At 33.2% G+C, this 17288-nt stretch overlaps 1 protein-coding gene across 1 annotated transcript in view; it reads right to left on the reverse strand.

Moving 5' to 3' along the window:
• The window catches only part of LOC118186282 (uncharacterized), an 82798-nt gene extending 67269 nt beyond the window's left edge, over positions 1 to 15529 (reverse strand). Inside the window, exons 1-2 of the mRNA XM_035356371.2 lie at positions 15509 to 15529; positions 533 to 782 (exon numbers count right to left, since the gene is read on the reverse strand). Of these exons, the coding sequence (XP_035212262.2) occupies positions 533 to 782; positions 15509 to 15511 (253 nt within the window). The 5' untranslated portion in view covers positions 15512 to 15529. The remainder of the gene's footprint in view (positions 1 to 532; positions 783 to 15508) is intronic.
• Positions 15530 to 17288: the final 1759 nt, after the last annotated feature.

Consider the following 17288-nt stretch of genomic DNA (forward strand, 5'->3'; position numbering starts at 1 on the left):
CACAAATGAAAACAAACTCTGAAGTTTACAAGAAAAACAAAAATCCCACTTCAAAGCACTTACAAAGGAATTATTCATCACTTAAGAACTTTTAGTGGATGTACAACAATGAATTTTCCAAATACAAAATAAAATAACAGGTAAAGAGACAATTTTAATAATGTAGAAGAAATAATGGAAAACCTGAATTTGCATAGAAAATGAGATCCACACTATACTACATACAGAAAAAGAAATAATTAAACACTGAAATAAATATAACAGTTAATTCTTAGCCCGTATGAATTCAAAAACACAGAAATCGTATACCTATTTATACTAAACAAAGATTTGAAGATAAACATGACAAAGTTAGCTACATATCAAAGTGCAACAGAAATGAGCATAACTAACATTTATAGAAAGTGAATTACTTATTAAAGATGCATTTCACATAAATCTAGATAAATTAGAAGTCATATGAAAAAATAAAAAATATAGGGAATCATCGATCATATGTATCTTGAAAAAATTTTAAAAATGAAATACTAACCATTGTGCTCAGTAAAGACATTACCGGCTGCTAGAGAAGATCTTGATTCTTTAGAAGATGCTTTGCTTCTCTGATAGTGTTTAGCCGGTTTACCACGATTGCTACTGACAGAGGATCCACTGCCGCATCGGGTCTCTTTCCCTTGTTGAGCACCCATTCCAGGGCACTTTCGCCTTCTTGCTAAGCCAGCACCACCCCAAGATGGATAAAGGGCGTGAATTCTTTTCAATCGGCCATCATTTTTCGTTTTCTAGGGATTTACAATCAAGAATAAAAAAAACATCACTTTGTGATCTGTAGCTTTTGAAGCAAAACTTCAATGTTTATTTCTTTGCTTAAACATACGTAGTTACAGGTACAGTTAGTTATGTGTATGCTAATGTGAAAGGTGGGTAGCTGCATCAAATCAATCTTGTGTATCATTAAATTTCGTTACCAGAAATGTTCAAAGATGTATATTCAGAAGATATTAAATACTCAAAGCATATTCTTAGCAATTTTAGCGCATAAAACAATGGTAAGTTACTTCAATCGATTGATGTAAATGTTTCACGTAGTAGGACCGTCGGCGGCAAAACAGAAAAGATCATTGCCATTTGTTTTAGCAACTGATAGACAGAAAATCCTCTGAGAAAGCACATTTCTTTAGGTAATACGAAATCCAGAAAAATATGCGAAATAACAGAACTTAAAGAAACTAAAGCAGATTGATATAAAATATTAAGAACGAGCAGGTGTGGATTAAATTGGATTTATTACGTTATTATGGCAAAGCGCACAAATATGTATTTAGGGAAGAAATACTTCGTGGAGGACTTCCTCAGGAAAAATAACTAGTATTCCAGATACGCATAGATAAAACTACTTTGCTATGTAGTCACCCTCTCACAGAGATTTGACTTGAATTAAAAGTACTAAAGTACTAACTTTCAGTGATCATATATGCTCAGCTGCTAGTGTACCATGCAACAGATAATAGAAAAGTTTATTTGCTTAAAAAGGTTAAGTGCAATCAGAATGCATAATACAGACATTTTTTCCCACTCCAAATCAGAAGCTTTTCCTTAGGTATTTAGCTTTGATGCAATTTTTATTATTATTTGTTTTATCTCTTTCACTTGAAGAAATATAATGCGTTTAAATATTTTCAAGGTATTATTTGAACAGAGCTAGGAAGGAAGTTTCTAAATGACATGAACAAGATAGATATAACAATACTCCTTCTCCTTCTTTTTAATCGAAAAATGGGGGAAGGGAATTCATTTTCATATTAATTTCTAAATTAAGTTTCTAATTTAAGTGCATGTGTGCAATACTAAATGCTAATGGGCCATTGTCACCGTCAGGTAGCAAGCCATTCTACATCCATGATTTATTCTACATCCTGTTTTTGAATTTGGAATTTTGGCATCCAAAAGTTATTATCGTCTGGTTTCGTATACTTTTCTTTACGTTAGAAGTAGTCGCTTAGAAAGCGGGACAGCAGTGAGAGTTTTTATCGCTGCGCAGCTAACTTTCTGTCTTTTACTATGACCGATAGCTGTGATTATTTCGACAGTTATGTAATTCATCTCCGAAAGATTCAATTTTCGTCCTGTAAAAGAAAATGCAATAAATGTTTATATCATAAAGGTAGATCGTAATCTATTCTATGACTCATGATTGACTCCAGAGCAGCGTCGGCATCGACGGAAATACCTGTCAGGTAAAATAGATTTATTCATAATTACGACTTTTAGAATTTTCTAACGGGACAGCTGACTTTTATAAGTGTGGTGTATTAAGTAATTAATTTATATGATTTTCCTTTTTTCTAATTTGTTTTGAATGAAACATTTTGCAGTTCGTGATCACATTTTGAATGGAAATAATAAAATGTAATTAAGAATGAAGACGTTTGAATTTGTCTGCGACCAAATCAGTAAATAAATAAAGTTAATAAGAATTTAATTTTTTATTCTTTAATGCTTTATTAATATTAACCACATTTAATTACTTCATGTGAAATGTTTTGTGTATATATATATATATATATATATATATATTGATACATTTTTATCATTAATGACTCTCATTTAATTTGCTCTTGCAAGACATATTTATATATATATATTTATATAGTGTGATCCGAGAGAAAGGGAAATAAAATTTGAGACAATTTGCCTGTTCCCTAATAAAATTACTGAACCTAGCTTTGGAACGATCATACGACATGACATGAGGTATCAGCATGAGGTTTTTATTACGAAAAATATGCTTATATTTTACATAAAAAAAACTTTGTTTTGCGAGCAAATATGAATAGTTTTCTTACGAAACTTCCCCTCTAACCAGTAATCCTTTATGTTTGTAAGTATTAAAGCAAATTTTAAAAATAGTGTTTAAGTGTTTCAATTACTGAATAGTTTCTGTCATTTATTAATTTTCTTTTAAGGCGAATATTTTAGATCCAAAATGTTTCCAGATCTAAGACTGCTATACTACGACTTTGTTCACCGGTCTTCCAGACCTAAGACTGCAAGACGGGTAAGCAAAGTTTGTAGTATAGCAGGATTATGAGTTGGAACTAAACAAGAATTTATTTTATGGAATATAAATGTAATGTTGAATGGTTTTGAAAAGTTTACTTTTTTAAGATTAAGCTCGATTTTTTTCAAAAAAAAAAAAAAATGAATATTTAGAAGATGCGAAATCATTGAAGAAATGAGATCAATAAAAGTATATAAAAGATCAGAAAATTAATAAAAATATTCTGCACAGAAATTTAAAAAATACCATTTTATTGAAGTTTTGTGACAGTTGTCAATTTATTATTTTATTTGTTTTTATAATTTTTACTTATTTTTATAGCAAATAAGAAAGCTCAATTCGCTAAACTAAGAAAAACTGTATAAAAGTATTTTACACTTCATTTTAATTAAAATTATGATTACATAAAATATTTTCATTAAATTACTTTAAAATTTCAAATTTACCTTTTCTGTACTCTTCTGTTTTGAGCGCCGTAAAAAAATTGCAGCGAAAATGTATGCGCAAAAGCGCCAAATCTAGCAAACGCGCCCATTTAACAGCGCGCCAAATCTAGCGTACGCGCTGGTTTCAGATTGCGTAAGTTTATATAGTTCTATATTTCTTAAGACGCCATTGAAATACTAGTTTAATTTTTAAATCCTTTTTGGATTTTAAACCCTTTTTGGATATCCTATGGATTTAACAATTTGGGAATTGCCTATGATGAAAAGTCGGCAATAGAATTTTGGGTAAAGTGCAGAATCACCCACTGCTTGGCGCGTTTTTAGGAATTGCACATACTCGGTATCCATGTGCACATCGACCTATTTTCACTTAAAAAAAAATCCCAGAATTGCACAAAAATGGCACTGCACACTCCCTTGACTTTATCTATGTACACATCGACCTATTTTCATTTAAAAAGTAAAATAAAATTGACAAAAATCCAATTGTTTTTACCCTTGTAAAAAGCGGCAAACAATTAAGTGAGCGATTCTGCACTTCTGAATTCCGATTCTGAATATTTTAAAAGAAAAGGCATCATTCATTATAGAAAATTACGTTTGAACAACCAACGAGATGAAATTAAGCTTTAGCGATAAGTCGGTAGCGAAATAGCGACGCAGGCATCCATTCAGTTATGTTTAGCAATTTTTATATAAATTATAATAATGATCTGAAATAGTTATTTACTCTTATGCTTCCATTCAGTCATGTTTAGCCTTTTTCATATAAATTATAATAATAAAAAATTATTATATGAAATTAACTTTTCATCTAAATTAAAACATCAATCTTAGATACTTATTTTTACTATTATACTTCCTTTCTTGCGACAATTATTAGGGTTGCCGCAATTACTTTTGGCAGCATTGGCATCAACAATAGTTTGGCGATTTTTTACGGCCCTCGAAACCGAATAGTACCGTCTTTTCTTACTGTTTTCAAAATTGGTTTTGCTTTTTCTTTGTTTAATAAAATAAATTCAAAATTCAGTTAAATGAAAGTTATTATATTTCGCAGTATCAAACAATTATTAAAAACATGTTTATTTAGACAACACAAGCTATATTGACAATATAAAGCATTTAGAGGGAGTTATAATTATAGAGCCACGAGTTATAATTGCTATGTTTAGTGGGCCATTATAAGCGACGACCTAATTCCCAACAGCAATATACCATTTTATAGGATAATCGGCTGGAGTCATAATATGTAAAGACTTTATAATCTGTAAGCTAACCAACTTTGTACGCGTTTGGATCCCTACTACACACCAGACTCGTCGAGATAGTGAGAGTTGAAATGCTGAACATTATCTGGTAGTTTTTTATAATTCAATGAAAGTCAAATTAAATTTAGAAGAAAAATCCAATATCATACGAATTCCCGATTGACACGTGCACAATGACACGAGGAACACTAAATTGATTCGATTTGAAAGAAAAATACTATTTTACACTACAAATATCTAATGCAAAGATCATTACAGTCGCAAAGTATATGAAACTGAAAATTAGGTTTAAAAAGTTTCGGTACAACTGCGAAAAAAAAAAAAAAAAAAAAAAAAAATCCGCTTTTTGGGCGAAAACACCGAACAGATGGACCTTAGCGTCCATGATGATTCTGGTTCTAATGCGAACAAGACATATTTTCTTTCGATTTTCTGCATTGAAAATAAATAAATAAATAATAAAAACAAAAAATAAAATAAAAATATTAAAAAGTAAAACTGATAACACACCTGGTGCTAAAAATAATGCAGATATTTCTAGAGGTATTCTTCTGTTATCATGACCAGATTCAGGAGTATATGTATGTATGCACATGTGTATGCATGTATATGCCCATATATGTGTGTGCACACACAAATACATATGTACGTACATACATACATGCACAGATGAACACGTACATGCATACATGCACACGTTTCTGGAGACCTGGTCCTGAAGAGCACCTTTCTAGATTTACTGAAATATTTAAAACTACGAAAGTGTTTTATTCAGAATTTGGTAAAAATGAATTTAATGTTATAATTGCCATACTCAAAAAATAATACCAGCTCTTAAAAATTATGATAGTTTAATTGATATTTTTTTTTTTTTTTTTTTGCAAATGTAACTCAAATCAGTAATGATGTTCATAATGAATAATTAATACATTAAATCTCTCTTTCAGTGATTCATTTATAAATTATCTTTGAAAATTTCTCCTATCCTTTCCTCCCTTTTTCCGTCCATTCCTACGACAGTACGGTTGTTACGTAGTCAGAACAAAACGAGACTATGGTTTCAGAGTCATCTTTATCCCTCCACTAAATGCCTGCAAAGTCTGGTATTCTCTTCTTCCACCTATAATTAAATTCCATTCTCTTCACCAGCCTTCCTCTTCCCTGCCATCACGTGACTTTCTTAATCAGTTTCCTTGCTGCTACATCACCTGATGGAATAAGCTATCATCGGAAACATGCAAGGTGTGACACACACAAAAAAAAAAAAAAAAAAAAAAAAAAAAACGAGTCTGGTCCAATAAATCATTGTGCTTGCAGAATCGATTCTCAGTGGCATTATCATCTTCAAAGTAGTTCCATTCAGCATTCACACACTTCTGCATTCGGTGCTGCCATTGCTGGTAACAGTTCTGGAACGAGGTTTTTTGGAAGGCCCTTCAGGAGATTCTCCGTTTTTGCCTGAACCTCTTCAGCTGAGGTACAATGGTTTCCCCTTAAGTAAGATTTAACTTTAGGGAATTAAAAAAAGTCGCATGGAGCCAAATCAGGTGAATAAGAAGGATGCCCCAACACAGTAATGTTTTTGTTGGTCAGAAACTGCTTGACAGATAGGGCCGTGTGAGCGGGTGCATTGTCCTGGTGCAACAGCCATCCATCACTTCATAACTGTGGCCTTTTTTTCCTTAATTTTTTCACGAAGTGTTTTTAGCACTTCAGAGTAGTAGTATTGATTAACATTCTAACTACTGGGAACCCATTCAATCATGATGAACGTGTTGGGCGCCCCCTTGGCCGCTCAGCACGTTCATCATCTTCCACACAGCCTCTTCCTCCTCAAAACCGCTTATGCCAGTCAAACACACGTGCATGAGACAAAGTTTCATCTCCATAAGCCTCGGTTAACATTTGAAATGTTTCCTACGTGGCTGATTTCGTAAGTTTCACAAGAAACTTAATGTTGATTTGCTGGTCGGTTTTTACATTAGACATTTTCCCGGCAGAATGCAGTTGGACGTATTCACTCAATGATGCAGCACTATCCATTGGCGTGGTCGGTTAAGTCGAAACTGTTCGCATGGATAGAGGAGGTGTGTGGCATGACGTCACCGAAACGGTTGTCGCCAACTCCGCTCTGTTTTCAAGTTACACAGTCTCGTTTTTTTGTGTCACACCTTGTACGATACGTTCTCATCTGATATTATTATTATTTATCAATTATTATCTTTTTTTATCAAGTTATACAGGGATCATAATACAGGGAAAACCCAATTCTCGTAGTCCCACTGGACCATATGATTATAAAGGGTCGACCCCCGACACAGGGGTAGGGTTATACCCAGGCCTTGTCCTGCAGTCTTTTAAATAATAATCAAAATAACTTTGCCGAGTGCCAATATATTTCTTTTAAATGGCGGAGTTTTCTGATTAAATTTGAAATAGTACTTACTAATGGAAACACATATTTTTAAATCACTGAATTTTCAGATTGAATGTAAGACAAATATGCTATACTTTGTTGAGTTGCAAGACATCTCTGCGTTTCACATTCGCTGCGTTTGGTAATCAAAATTTCATTAACCTTGTAGAGACATTAGGTATTTTTTTGGAAGCAGGACAGATGAAAATTGAGCAACGCCTTCGTCGGGACTCGAACCACGGACCTCACGAATTCGCGTCGAGCGTGCTGACCACTACACCACGAAGGCATGCTAAGAAGGCGGGAGAAATACCTTATATACTCTCCCTTTCAAAGGGCGACTGGGGATTAGGAAACCCAATAGCCAAATCCTGGTGGTGGAGAATCATCATCCACCACCTTCTTTAGCTCGAGCGCCACTGTAGAGAGTATGAGCCACTATAGACACTGTAGAGATTATCATTTTATTATTAAAAATGTATTTATATTTAAGAATTTTTTAATTATTACTTACATTATCTATTAACTAAATGACAAAAATCTTAAGCGCATATCAAAGTATCAAATAGCAAAATACATATTCGCCTTTTATTATACGACATCTTACGAAGTATTATTAAATTGTTGTTGGCGTTTCCACAACAATGTGCTTTATTATCAAGTTTTATCAGATTTAATGCTAATATTGTATAGGAAAAACGTCTAAGTTCGGTGCCTGAAAATTTACATCAAATTTTAAATTTATAAATTTTTTATAACACAATTTTTTCTAAATTTATCAAATTAATGGCTCAAAATTTAGGCAATTTTTTTTTGCGATTTTTCCGACAAACCGGTTGACTGATATTACAATTCATAGGCGAAATATATTATTTCTGTTAATGCTGTAATTAAAATCACATTTGAATATAATAAAGCACCAAGATGATGTTATCTGAACACACGGTTGCTTAATTGGATGTTTTTGATTCTCTTAATTGGTATTCCCCTACTATTAAATCGCTTGAGAGGACTTTCGGCCTGATACGTATTTTGAGTGTTCCCATGCCGCAAAGTACTATATGTTTCTTCTTCAGGATTCAAGCTCAGTCCCAGCAATACGTCGGCCAGCAATGCTAACCATGGTATTCATCAGGAAGGCTCATATTTTCTCTTAAAATATTGATTATAACTGCAATTAATTGTAGTTCGGTTAAAAAACATTTTGATCAAGAGACTAGTGAAAACAAAGTAAACGGTAAAAGTACTTTGAAGTAAGTGAAAAAGAAAATTACTGCATTGTTTACAAAAAACAGGACGGAGTTTCTTATGATATGATTTGAACTGGTGTGTCACAGATATCAATCCATGTATGATAAACATCCGGTTGTGAGAGCGCTCCGAGTAATTGCAAATGCGACAACAACATCACACCGAAAAGGTAGAGACCCTAACAAAAAAAAAAAAAAAAAAAAAAAAAAAAAAAGAAGAAGAAAAAAAAAAAAAAAAGAAATCTGAAATGTTTCAGATTTTAAATTACGTCCAAAGGGGCGTTTTTTAACATTTTGTGTGTTACCTTTCTTTATTAAATATCATGTTCCTCGCACTTAAACCATAAGATCCAGTGCAACAGCAATATCGCAAAATAGTTTTAAAACGAGCATATCTTTAGAATTTCCGATACAGAGACTCACGCGCTGGAGATAAAAATGTTTTTTCTGCACAACGTTGCCATTGCTCGCTTTGAAATCCTTGAGTTTGTTAATCAAAAATTCGTCAAAGTTTTAAAAAATAGGAAATCGATCATAAAACAAATTTCAAATTTCAAATTTGGTCTTCCACATGCTCATATTCGTTGGAGGATTACGTTATTCAAAATTCGATGACTCTGTGTACCGTTGTTTTATCACAATACGAGAAATATACATACATTGATGCAGATTTTTCATTATTTAATTTCTTCAAATATAATGCAGGACTCTAACATTTTGTGGCAACAGTTTGAAAAGTGAACCGACATTTATGAGTCCGACGCAAAGTGCCAAAACGAAACTAATAGTCCTTCGGGATTCAAATCAAATCCCTTTGGACTAAAAAAAAAAAAAAAAAAACAAAAAAAACATTGTATTTGTTTTATGTAAGTCGTATTTTTATATGACATGGCTTCATTTTCATAAAGTTTCTTATTTCCTAAAAAATTATTTAAAAATATTCTGAATAAAACTAAACTTGCAACATACAGGACCACTTAATAGAAATGCTTTGTACAAATGAATATTAAGGTAAAGTGTGTTAATGATCAGTGTTACTAGGAAGTTATACTTTTCCTGTAGCTGACAGGGAAAGTATTCAAATTTGCAAATCAATTTTTTTTTGGAGATCAGTTATCTTAAGTAAAATGCCTAGAATTCATCATCGCAAACATGTATAAATCTAACGGGCTTGTACAGGGTGCGGCAGCGTTCATAGCGTAATTTGACTTGCGTAGTACAATGACGTACTCCATGAATGCGCGCCAGCTCCTGCCGCATTCGTGTACTAATGAGTTGCCATTTCGAGAGTGACAATGATATGGATCGGTGAATTGCACAGCATCGTGCCTTTGCTGTTGAAAGTTATTTCAAGAATAACTACTCTGTTATTGTGTCTATTTCGGGAACATTTCAACTTGGGACGTCATGGGAAAGTTACAGATGGACGGACCATTGCGACAGGCATTTCTAGGTAATTTCCCGTTTTGGTGACATTTCCTAGACGCTTCACTCACTTGATCTTTCATGTGCAAACTTTTTCCTTTGGGGCTACCTGAAGCAAGAAGTTTTCCGAACACATTGTGCCACCATTCCTGAGTTGAAGGATCGCATCAGAACTGCTTTCGGCATTGTCCCAGGGAATACGTTACGCCGAGTTATGGCAAGTTTCCAACGCCGCCTCGATGAATGTGTTGTGCAGAGGGGGGCATCATTTCACAGGCATCATATTCAGCCACGCAATGGGTAATGACTTACATATTAATAAATGACATACCTTTAACTGTTAATTGACATAAGAGGTAATAAATAGATTACAGTTACTGCCTTATGGTGTGTTTTTATTATCCTACTATGAACGCTGCCGCACCATGTATAACACACAGGGTCTACACAAGTGGCCACTCCAGGATAGTAGGCCATGCGAGTGGGTTGTCAATTCGGTGCCTGCGGTTACATTTTGACAGAGATAGCGCAATGACTCAATGGCGCGTTTAGACGTGATTAAGAAAGATTACTTACATCAGTTTCATTGCGTCCGAAGTTCGTAATGAATACTGAGCAGGATGTTGGTCTCATTTGACTACAAGTCTTAACTAGTTCTACAATTACTCCATCGGCTGTTGGACATGGCGGTGTCTTTCGGTCATCTTTAGGTGACAGTAATAGCCGGCATATGCTAGTAACCATGGCAACCGAATTTCCAGTCATCTTAAGAAATTCCTGTGCATCAGATACGTCACCAGTTACCCCTGACTGCCAATCTCGTCGTCTGTGCTTCGAATGGAAGGTGGTAAATTGGATAGCCCACACAAACATGTCAAACCTCATGCAGTTAAAACATACGGCATAATAATTTTGAACAGTCATTAGCTATGCTAGTCAGTGTGAGGCTAATAAGACCAGTTTTGCAGCTATTTTCATACGTAAGCGAACCTGCAGTTGTCCCTTTCACTGTTGGTATAAATGGTTCCGTATTTCAGCAGAATTATCCTCATCCACAACCGGGGTGTCTAAAATCCCCCAGGGGTGTTTAGAAGACATCAGTACATCACTATAACTTATCAAACCGCAGATTTGTCGCCAATAGAAAATCTCTGAGATATCACTTAACGTGACATATCGGCTCAGCCAGAACCTCAGACAGAGACAGGTCATTTTTGAAAGCACAGAATAAAAATTTGATCTGTACACCACATGACTTCATTGTACGGAATATTAAATTATACGCATTTTTTCTTGCGTTTCATTTAAATTTATTGGATTGAATTAAATCTACTTCGCCGACAGCGCATAAACCACAATAAAATAAATGCATTCTTTAAAATTCACTTTGTTTACCATAGCGACACTCTGGCGCTAGGTTTACTTAACAGTATTATATTTCGTTCATATTATAACTCAGAATGCACAAAATTGATATCATTTAAAGAATTATCTAATCGCTGCCACATGTTCTATTCAAATACTATAATAAAGCTAGAACGATGTATAAAAGAAATTAAGAAAACAAAACAAAAAAAGGAACAGTTTTTCACAGACGATTGAGTATTTCTCAAACAATTTATTCAGTTCTCACTTCGCGGCAAGGCGAAAATGCATAAAAACTCAAAATATCTGTATTAAAAATTACGAAGTAAATCTTAAACGCTTATTTCCTCGAAAAAATTCCAGAAAGGATTAGGCATGATTTAAATAATAAATGAAGGCGTTATCTTTGTTGTTCCGAAGCTAAGTTTCTCTAGATTGGTAACAAATCCGCTACTCAGCTGTTTCAAATGTAAACAAGAGCAATGGCCGCCATCACATTAGGCTTAGCCGCACTTAAACAATTTTAAATTGTTGATAATTCTAAAACTATTGCATACAGATTTATTAAAGGCATAAAAACCTTAATCGGAAGATAAAAACAACATAATTCAATCATTTTTAAAGCAAAAAAGTACAATTTACAAACACATAAGAGTAAAGAAACTGAGATCACTGATTCGGGTAACAGAGTGGATATATATATAAACATATTTATATACGTTTGGTGCGGCCGATTGCAACCAAAATACGAGGTGAAGATCTACATGCTATAGCAGTCCTATATACAAAATTTCAACGTTCTGAGGCTACTCGTTTTTGAGTTATGCGAGATACGTACATACGTATGTACATACGTTAGTACAGACGCCACGAAAAATTCTCTTCAGAATTCATTTTAAAGCAGTTTTATAATTTTTTTGGAGGAAAAGAGTATTTTATTCTTTCCTTACGTACAGATATCACGCAAAAGCATCGTTAAATTGCATTCGAAAGCGGTCAAAATGGATATTTTTGTTGAAATATGCTGCCTGAAACTTTTCGCGATTACAATACTTCCTTTTTACTTCGTACAAGGAAATAAAAATGGCGAGTAGCGACAGAAAATATTATATGACTAGTATGTCTTAAAACAACAATGAGTAGTGAAATCCATCGGAAACAAATGTAAAAACCACTTCATATTAATATGATGATGCATGCCTTTTTCCTTGTTTTCTTTAAATTTATTCTTTTGCTCGGAACATTATCATTTACAAGAGCCCTTAAAATTTTTCTGAAAACGGCACATACATATTAGTAACTTAAAAAAGTGAATTTTCTGTATTAAAACTATTATCTCACTCATTTTTGCAAATATTTGAATTTTTCATTTCTCTCAGACTGTGGAAAGAGAAAACTTCATATTTTTACTACATATGAAGGGAATAAAGTGCAAATTACAATAATTTTTAGATTTGCTATTTTTTTACAGTAAAACCTGAGTTAACCAGACTTCGTTTTGTAGAGACATTAGGTTATTTCGAAGCAGAAGAGATGAAAAATGAGCAACGCCTCCACCGGGACTCGAACCACGGGCTTCTCGAATGCGCGCCGAGCGTGCTGACCGCTACACTACGAAGGCATATTAAGAAGGCGGGAGAAATACCTTATAGTTTCATCGAAATTGTGAAGAAGCATAACATTAAGTTCAAAAATCAAACACCTTCAGTTTTGTTTTAAACGAACGGTTTCTATTTGGAGATAAAAATATATTTATGATGTAAATGGATGATATCGTTAAAATGCGTGTAAAATCAGTGAATTGAAAGTATTATCATGAAGATGAATTTTAAGTATCTACGTACATTGATGATTAAAATTTGATCTATAGATGAAAATTTGCTTTATACTGAAATTATTCGCTGAAAGTGCATAATTTGCTAAAGAGGAAGTGTTAATGACAACAGCCAATCGTGAAAGATTTTTGCAAAACATTGCATGGAAATGTTAAACATTCTTTGAAGAAATTTACCGTTAGATACTGTTATACAAGAGGATTTCTTGCAGTGAAAATTTATAATTATTTATGGAATGTTAAGAGTTTATTTTTTTAACCATACTTTTCACACTATATAAAATACTCATACTTTTCGCACTTGATTTATGGAGAATGGCTTAGATTAAAAAATATTGAATACTTTCTTTGCAATTACAGTTGCAAATTGTTTACTTTATGTCACGAAAATGATTTATATTACAAACGATAAATGTTTATAAATATTTAAGTAATATTTATAAATACATTTCAGTGTTTTTGTACTGAAAGATCATATTATTTTTTTTAAACGAAAAATGAACGTTTAAAGAGAAATTTATGTTACCCGAAATGTATTCAATAATGAAATTATTGCCGAAAAAATTAGTTCAGAAAGGAGTTATTCCCATTCTTTATTGATATTACTTCTTAATTCCTTGTACGAACATTTCGATTATGCATTTGGTGCAAATATGGCATTGTAAAAATTTCGAGATTTTAGTTACTGGAAGTTCGAGTTTATATTAGTTTTGTTACCATTAAAATGAAAGTGAATAATTAATCGATTGACTGATGATGAGCATGTAGAGTCTGCGAGAAAGATAATTCCTAATAATTTCTGAGATTACAAACTTTATCATACTAGAAACACTATCAAATTATAAAGGTGTTGTAAGAAATAAAGAAGTTTATAATTATTTACATACGAACATATGAATTTTTATATAAGCATCTAAGAAAAATTTAATAAATAAAAGAAAGAGATTTGATTGTGTTATTATTTAAGTTTTGTCCAACATGGAAAATTTTCTTTATCATTGAGAAAATTGTCATCATTTTTTAATTTTTAGTTTAAATTAAAGTAATATAGAAAGATAGAAAATAAATATTTTTTCTTTCGCAGTATTATTATTATTATTGTTAATGTATGTTTTAATAAATATTTAAAAAGAAAATTAAAAAGTTATTTAAAATAATTTTAAAATTTTTTTATTTCATTAGTAAAAAATTATGTTTTGCTTAAAACATCTGAATACTCTGATCACGGCCACTTTGTACGGGCAAGTTATGTAATTTTTTTTTCTGCAGTTAACTAGCACTCATTTCCTCGAATTATTCTAATTAATTAATCTCTCCTTCAAGACAACTTGAAAATGACATCAAAAATTGAAAATAGCGGAATAAAATGTGACCGTCCATGTTTATAGTATGGAAGTCAAACTTTTGTGATTTTATTTTTTTGATAACGAGTATAAAACTTTCTCAAATGTAAGCATAGGAACCGGAAGATAGCATTCGATGTTGAATTTCGTTATTTGCCCAAAATGAATTAAAAAAAAAAAAAAAAAAATTGAAATTGCCAAAACGATAATGTTTTCGTCAGTTAAAACAGTTCGGCAACTGGAAATATATGTCTACGACCGACGACTACGAAAATAAAGGCCAGGTAACGACATTTAATCAGGGTATCGGAGATAGTTTTGTATACTTTTGATACTGGCGATTGCAATAAAAGGGGAGGTGCACAACTACATGTTATAGCAATCACTTATACGAAATTTCAACGTTTTAAGATTATTCGTTATGCAAGATGCATATGTACGCGCGTACACACATCACAAAAAAAATCCATTTTACAGTCCTTTCTGGAATAAAGAGCCTGCCCACATTTACAGGAGCCAAAAGGGCTAATATTTGGTGGCAACACTTTGAAAAGTGAACTGATATTTATAGTGAATCAACGCAAAATGCCGAAACGAAATTAGTAACCCTTCTGGGCTAACAAAGGACAAAATGAATTTGAGAATCATCAAGGTGAATATTTTCTTTGATATCTGATAATCAAAATTTTTCGCTACTACAATATATGTACTATAAGAGAGTAAAAATGTCTGTTTTGTTAGTTGTTTTTAGAGGTGCATTCGACTCACATGCTATTGGAGTTCGAAAAGACTGACTTAATGCGCAAGAAATCCTGTACAAATAATCTTATGCTTAATTTGATAATGTATGATTAAAATTCATCACAAGTTAATGTACAAATATCAAAACTTTGATTTTTCTCACAAAGACGACACATAATTATAAGGCACACTTGCTAAATATAAAAATACACTTTTAAACGTAGAAGAAATAAGTTTCTTTCAATCTACTCTAAGCAAAGAAACTGATGAAATTTTAATAACACAACTAATACACCTAAAATGAAGTAGTTCTTGTAAAATTAACTTACTCACCGTTCAAAATATAGCGTACTCACCATTTCAAAACATAGCGTGAAAACCATAAGTCGGTAAATGGCGCAGCATCTTTGATTTGGGTTTATTTCCGTTTACACAAAGCGCTTCCGAAGGAATAAAATACGAGGCTGGCATTCCTCAAATGGTGACAAATAATGCTTCAGTGACCATGGTTGACTTAGTAGCCTAGATGATTAAAGGATTAGTGCTGTGAATTCAAGTGGAACTGCCCTTGGGTTGGTAAGAAGTTTCCGTTTATAGGATGCGATTACATAATGTTTCTCTTGTTAAAATTATTAAACGTTATTATTTCCATGTTGAAATGAAGACGTGTGGAGCTTCAGAATAATACATGAATTGATTATAAGCAGGTTGAAAGACTTGATTTATATCATTAAAGTATGACATACTTACTGACACTAATCACTCCTTTTAAGAATGTAAGGAAGAAAGTCTGAATTATGTAGTCAATGAAACTGCAGGCACAACGATTCCAAATGCTAGCCATAAAATAAAATAAAATTTAGTTACAATTACATAAAATTTAAATTACGTACATTACGTTTAGTGTTTTTGTACTTACTAAAAATGAAAAATTAAAGCAACGTGTAGTCTTATTTTTAACCAATGAAATCAAACTTATGCAGGAATTTGCACAATACCGAAAGTTACTTTCTTCGGCCATGTAAGGCCAGAAGGAGGCTCAAATTTAAAAGCTTTTTTGTTGATGCAAATTATTTGGCTCGGGCAAGTTAACTAAGTAAAGTTATAAGGTATTTCTCCCACTTCCCTAGCGTGCCTTCGCCGTGTAACGGTAGCACGTTGGGCCGGTATTTCAGAGGTCCGTGGTTCGATTCCCGGCGAAGGCGTTTGCATATTTTTCACCTTTTCTGCTTCCAATTAACCTAATGACTCCCGAACAACAGTGGCGCCCGAACTAAAAGGCTTGTGGATGATGATTCTCCGCACCCAGGATTTGGCGACTAGGTCCCCTAAAACCCTAGTCGCCCTTTAAAAAGGGGAGTATATAAAGTATTTCTCCCACTTCCCTAGCGTGCCTTCGTGGTGTAACGGTAGCACGCTGGGCCGGTATTCCCGAGGTCCGTGGTTCGATTCCCGGCGAAGGCGGTTGCATATTTTTCATCGTTTCTGCTTCCAATTAACCTAATGACTCTGCAAAGTCACGTGGGCTATTTGTCCCTACGAAGAGGGATGCCTTCTTGGAGGACTTCCTGAGAGAACTGGCTACGAAAACCAAACGGTTTTCTTGGGTTCGAATTCAGTCTTGGTCAAAATACCAGCACTGAGCTGTTTTAATCATTCGGCCATTGATGGGGCGCGAATTGTTTCATGACAAGCTGTGTTTCACTTTAGCTGAGAAAGGTAAGAGCAAAAAATAGGATTCATATAAATTGGATAATTAAGATTTTCGGAAGGTTGCTAGACATTGGAATCAAGAGTGATCCCTACTTTTAAAGTCTGAAAATTATTATTAATAGATGTTAAAAAGTACGACGGTTTTAAATAAATATGAAACTTCTTTCTTTTCTTTTCTTTCTTTTTTAGAACAGAGGAGCGTTAGCTCAAGGGCTATTAATTTCGTTTTGGCGTCTCGCGTTGAAATGTTGATTCACTTTTCAAATTGTTGCCACCAAATATAAAGCCCTGCATTATATTTAAAGAAATTAAAAAAAAAAAAAAAAAAAAAAAAATCTTAAAGGCTTTCAGATTTTGCATTACGCCGGAAGGGCCGTTTCTTTAACGTTTTGTGTGTTACCTTTATTTATTAAATATCATGTT

This window comes from Stegodyphus dumicola, chromosome 12 (assembly GCF_044657685.1).
Source record: "Stegodyphus dumicola isolate Sdum_Otavi_A_Nest chromosome 12, ASM4465768v1".
NCBI classification, from domain to species: domain Eukaryota; kingdom Metazoa; phylum Arthropoda; class Arachnida; order Araneae; family Eresidae; genus Stegodyphus; species Stegodyphus dumicola.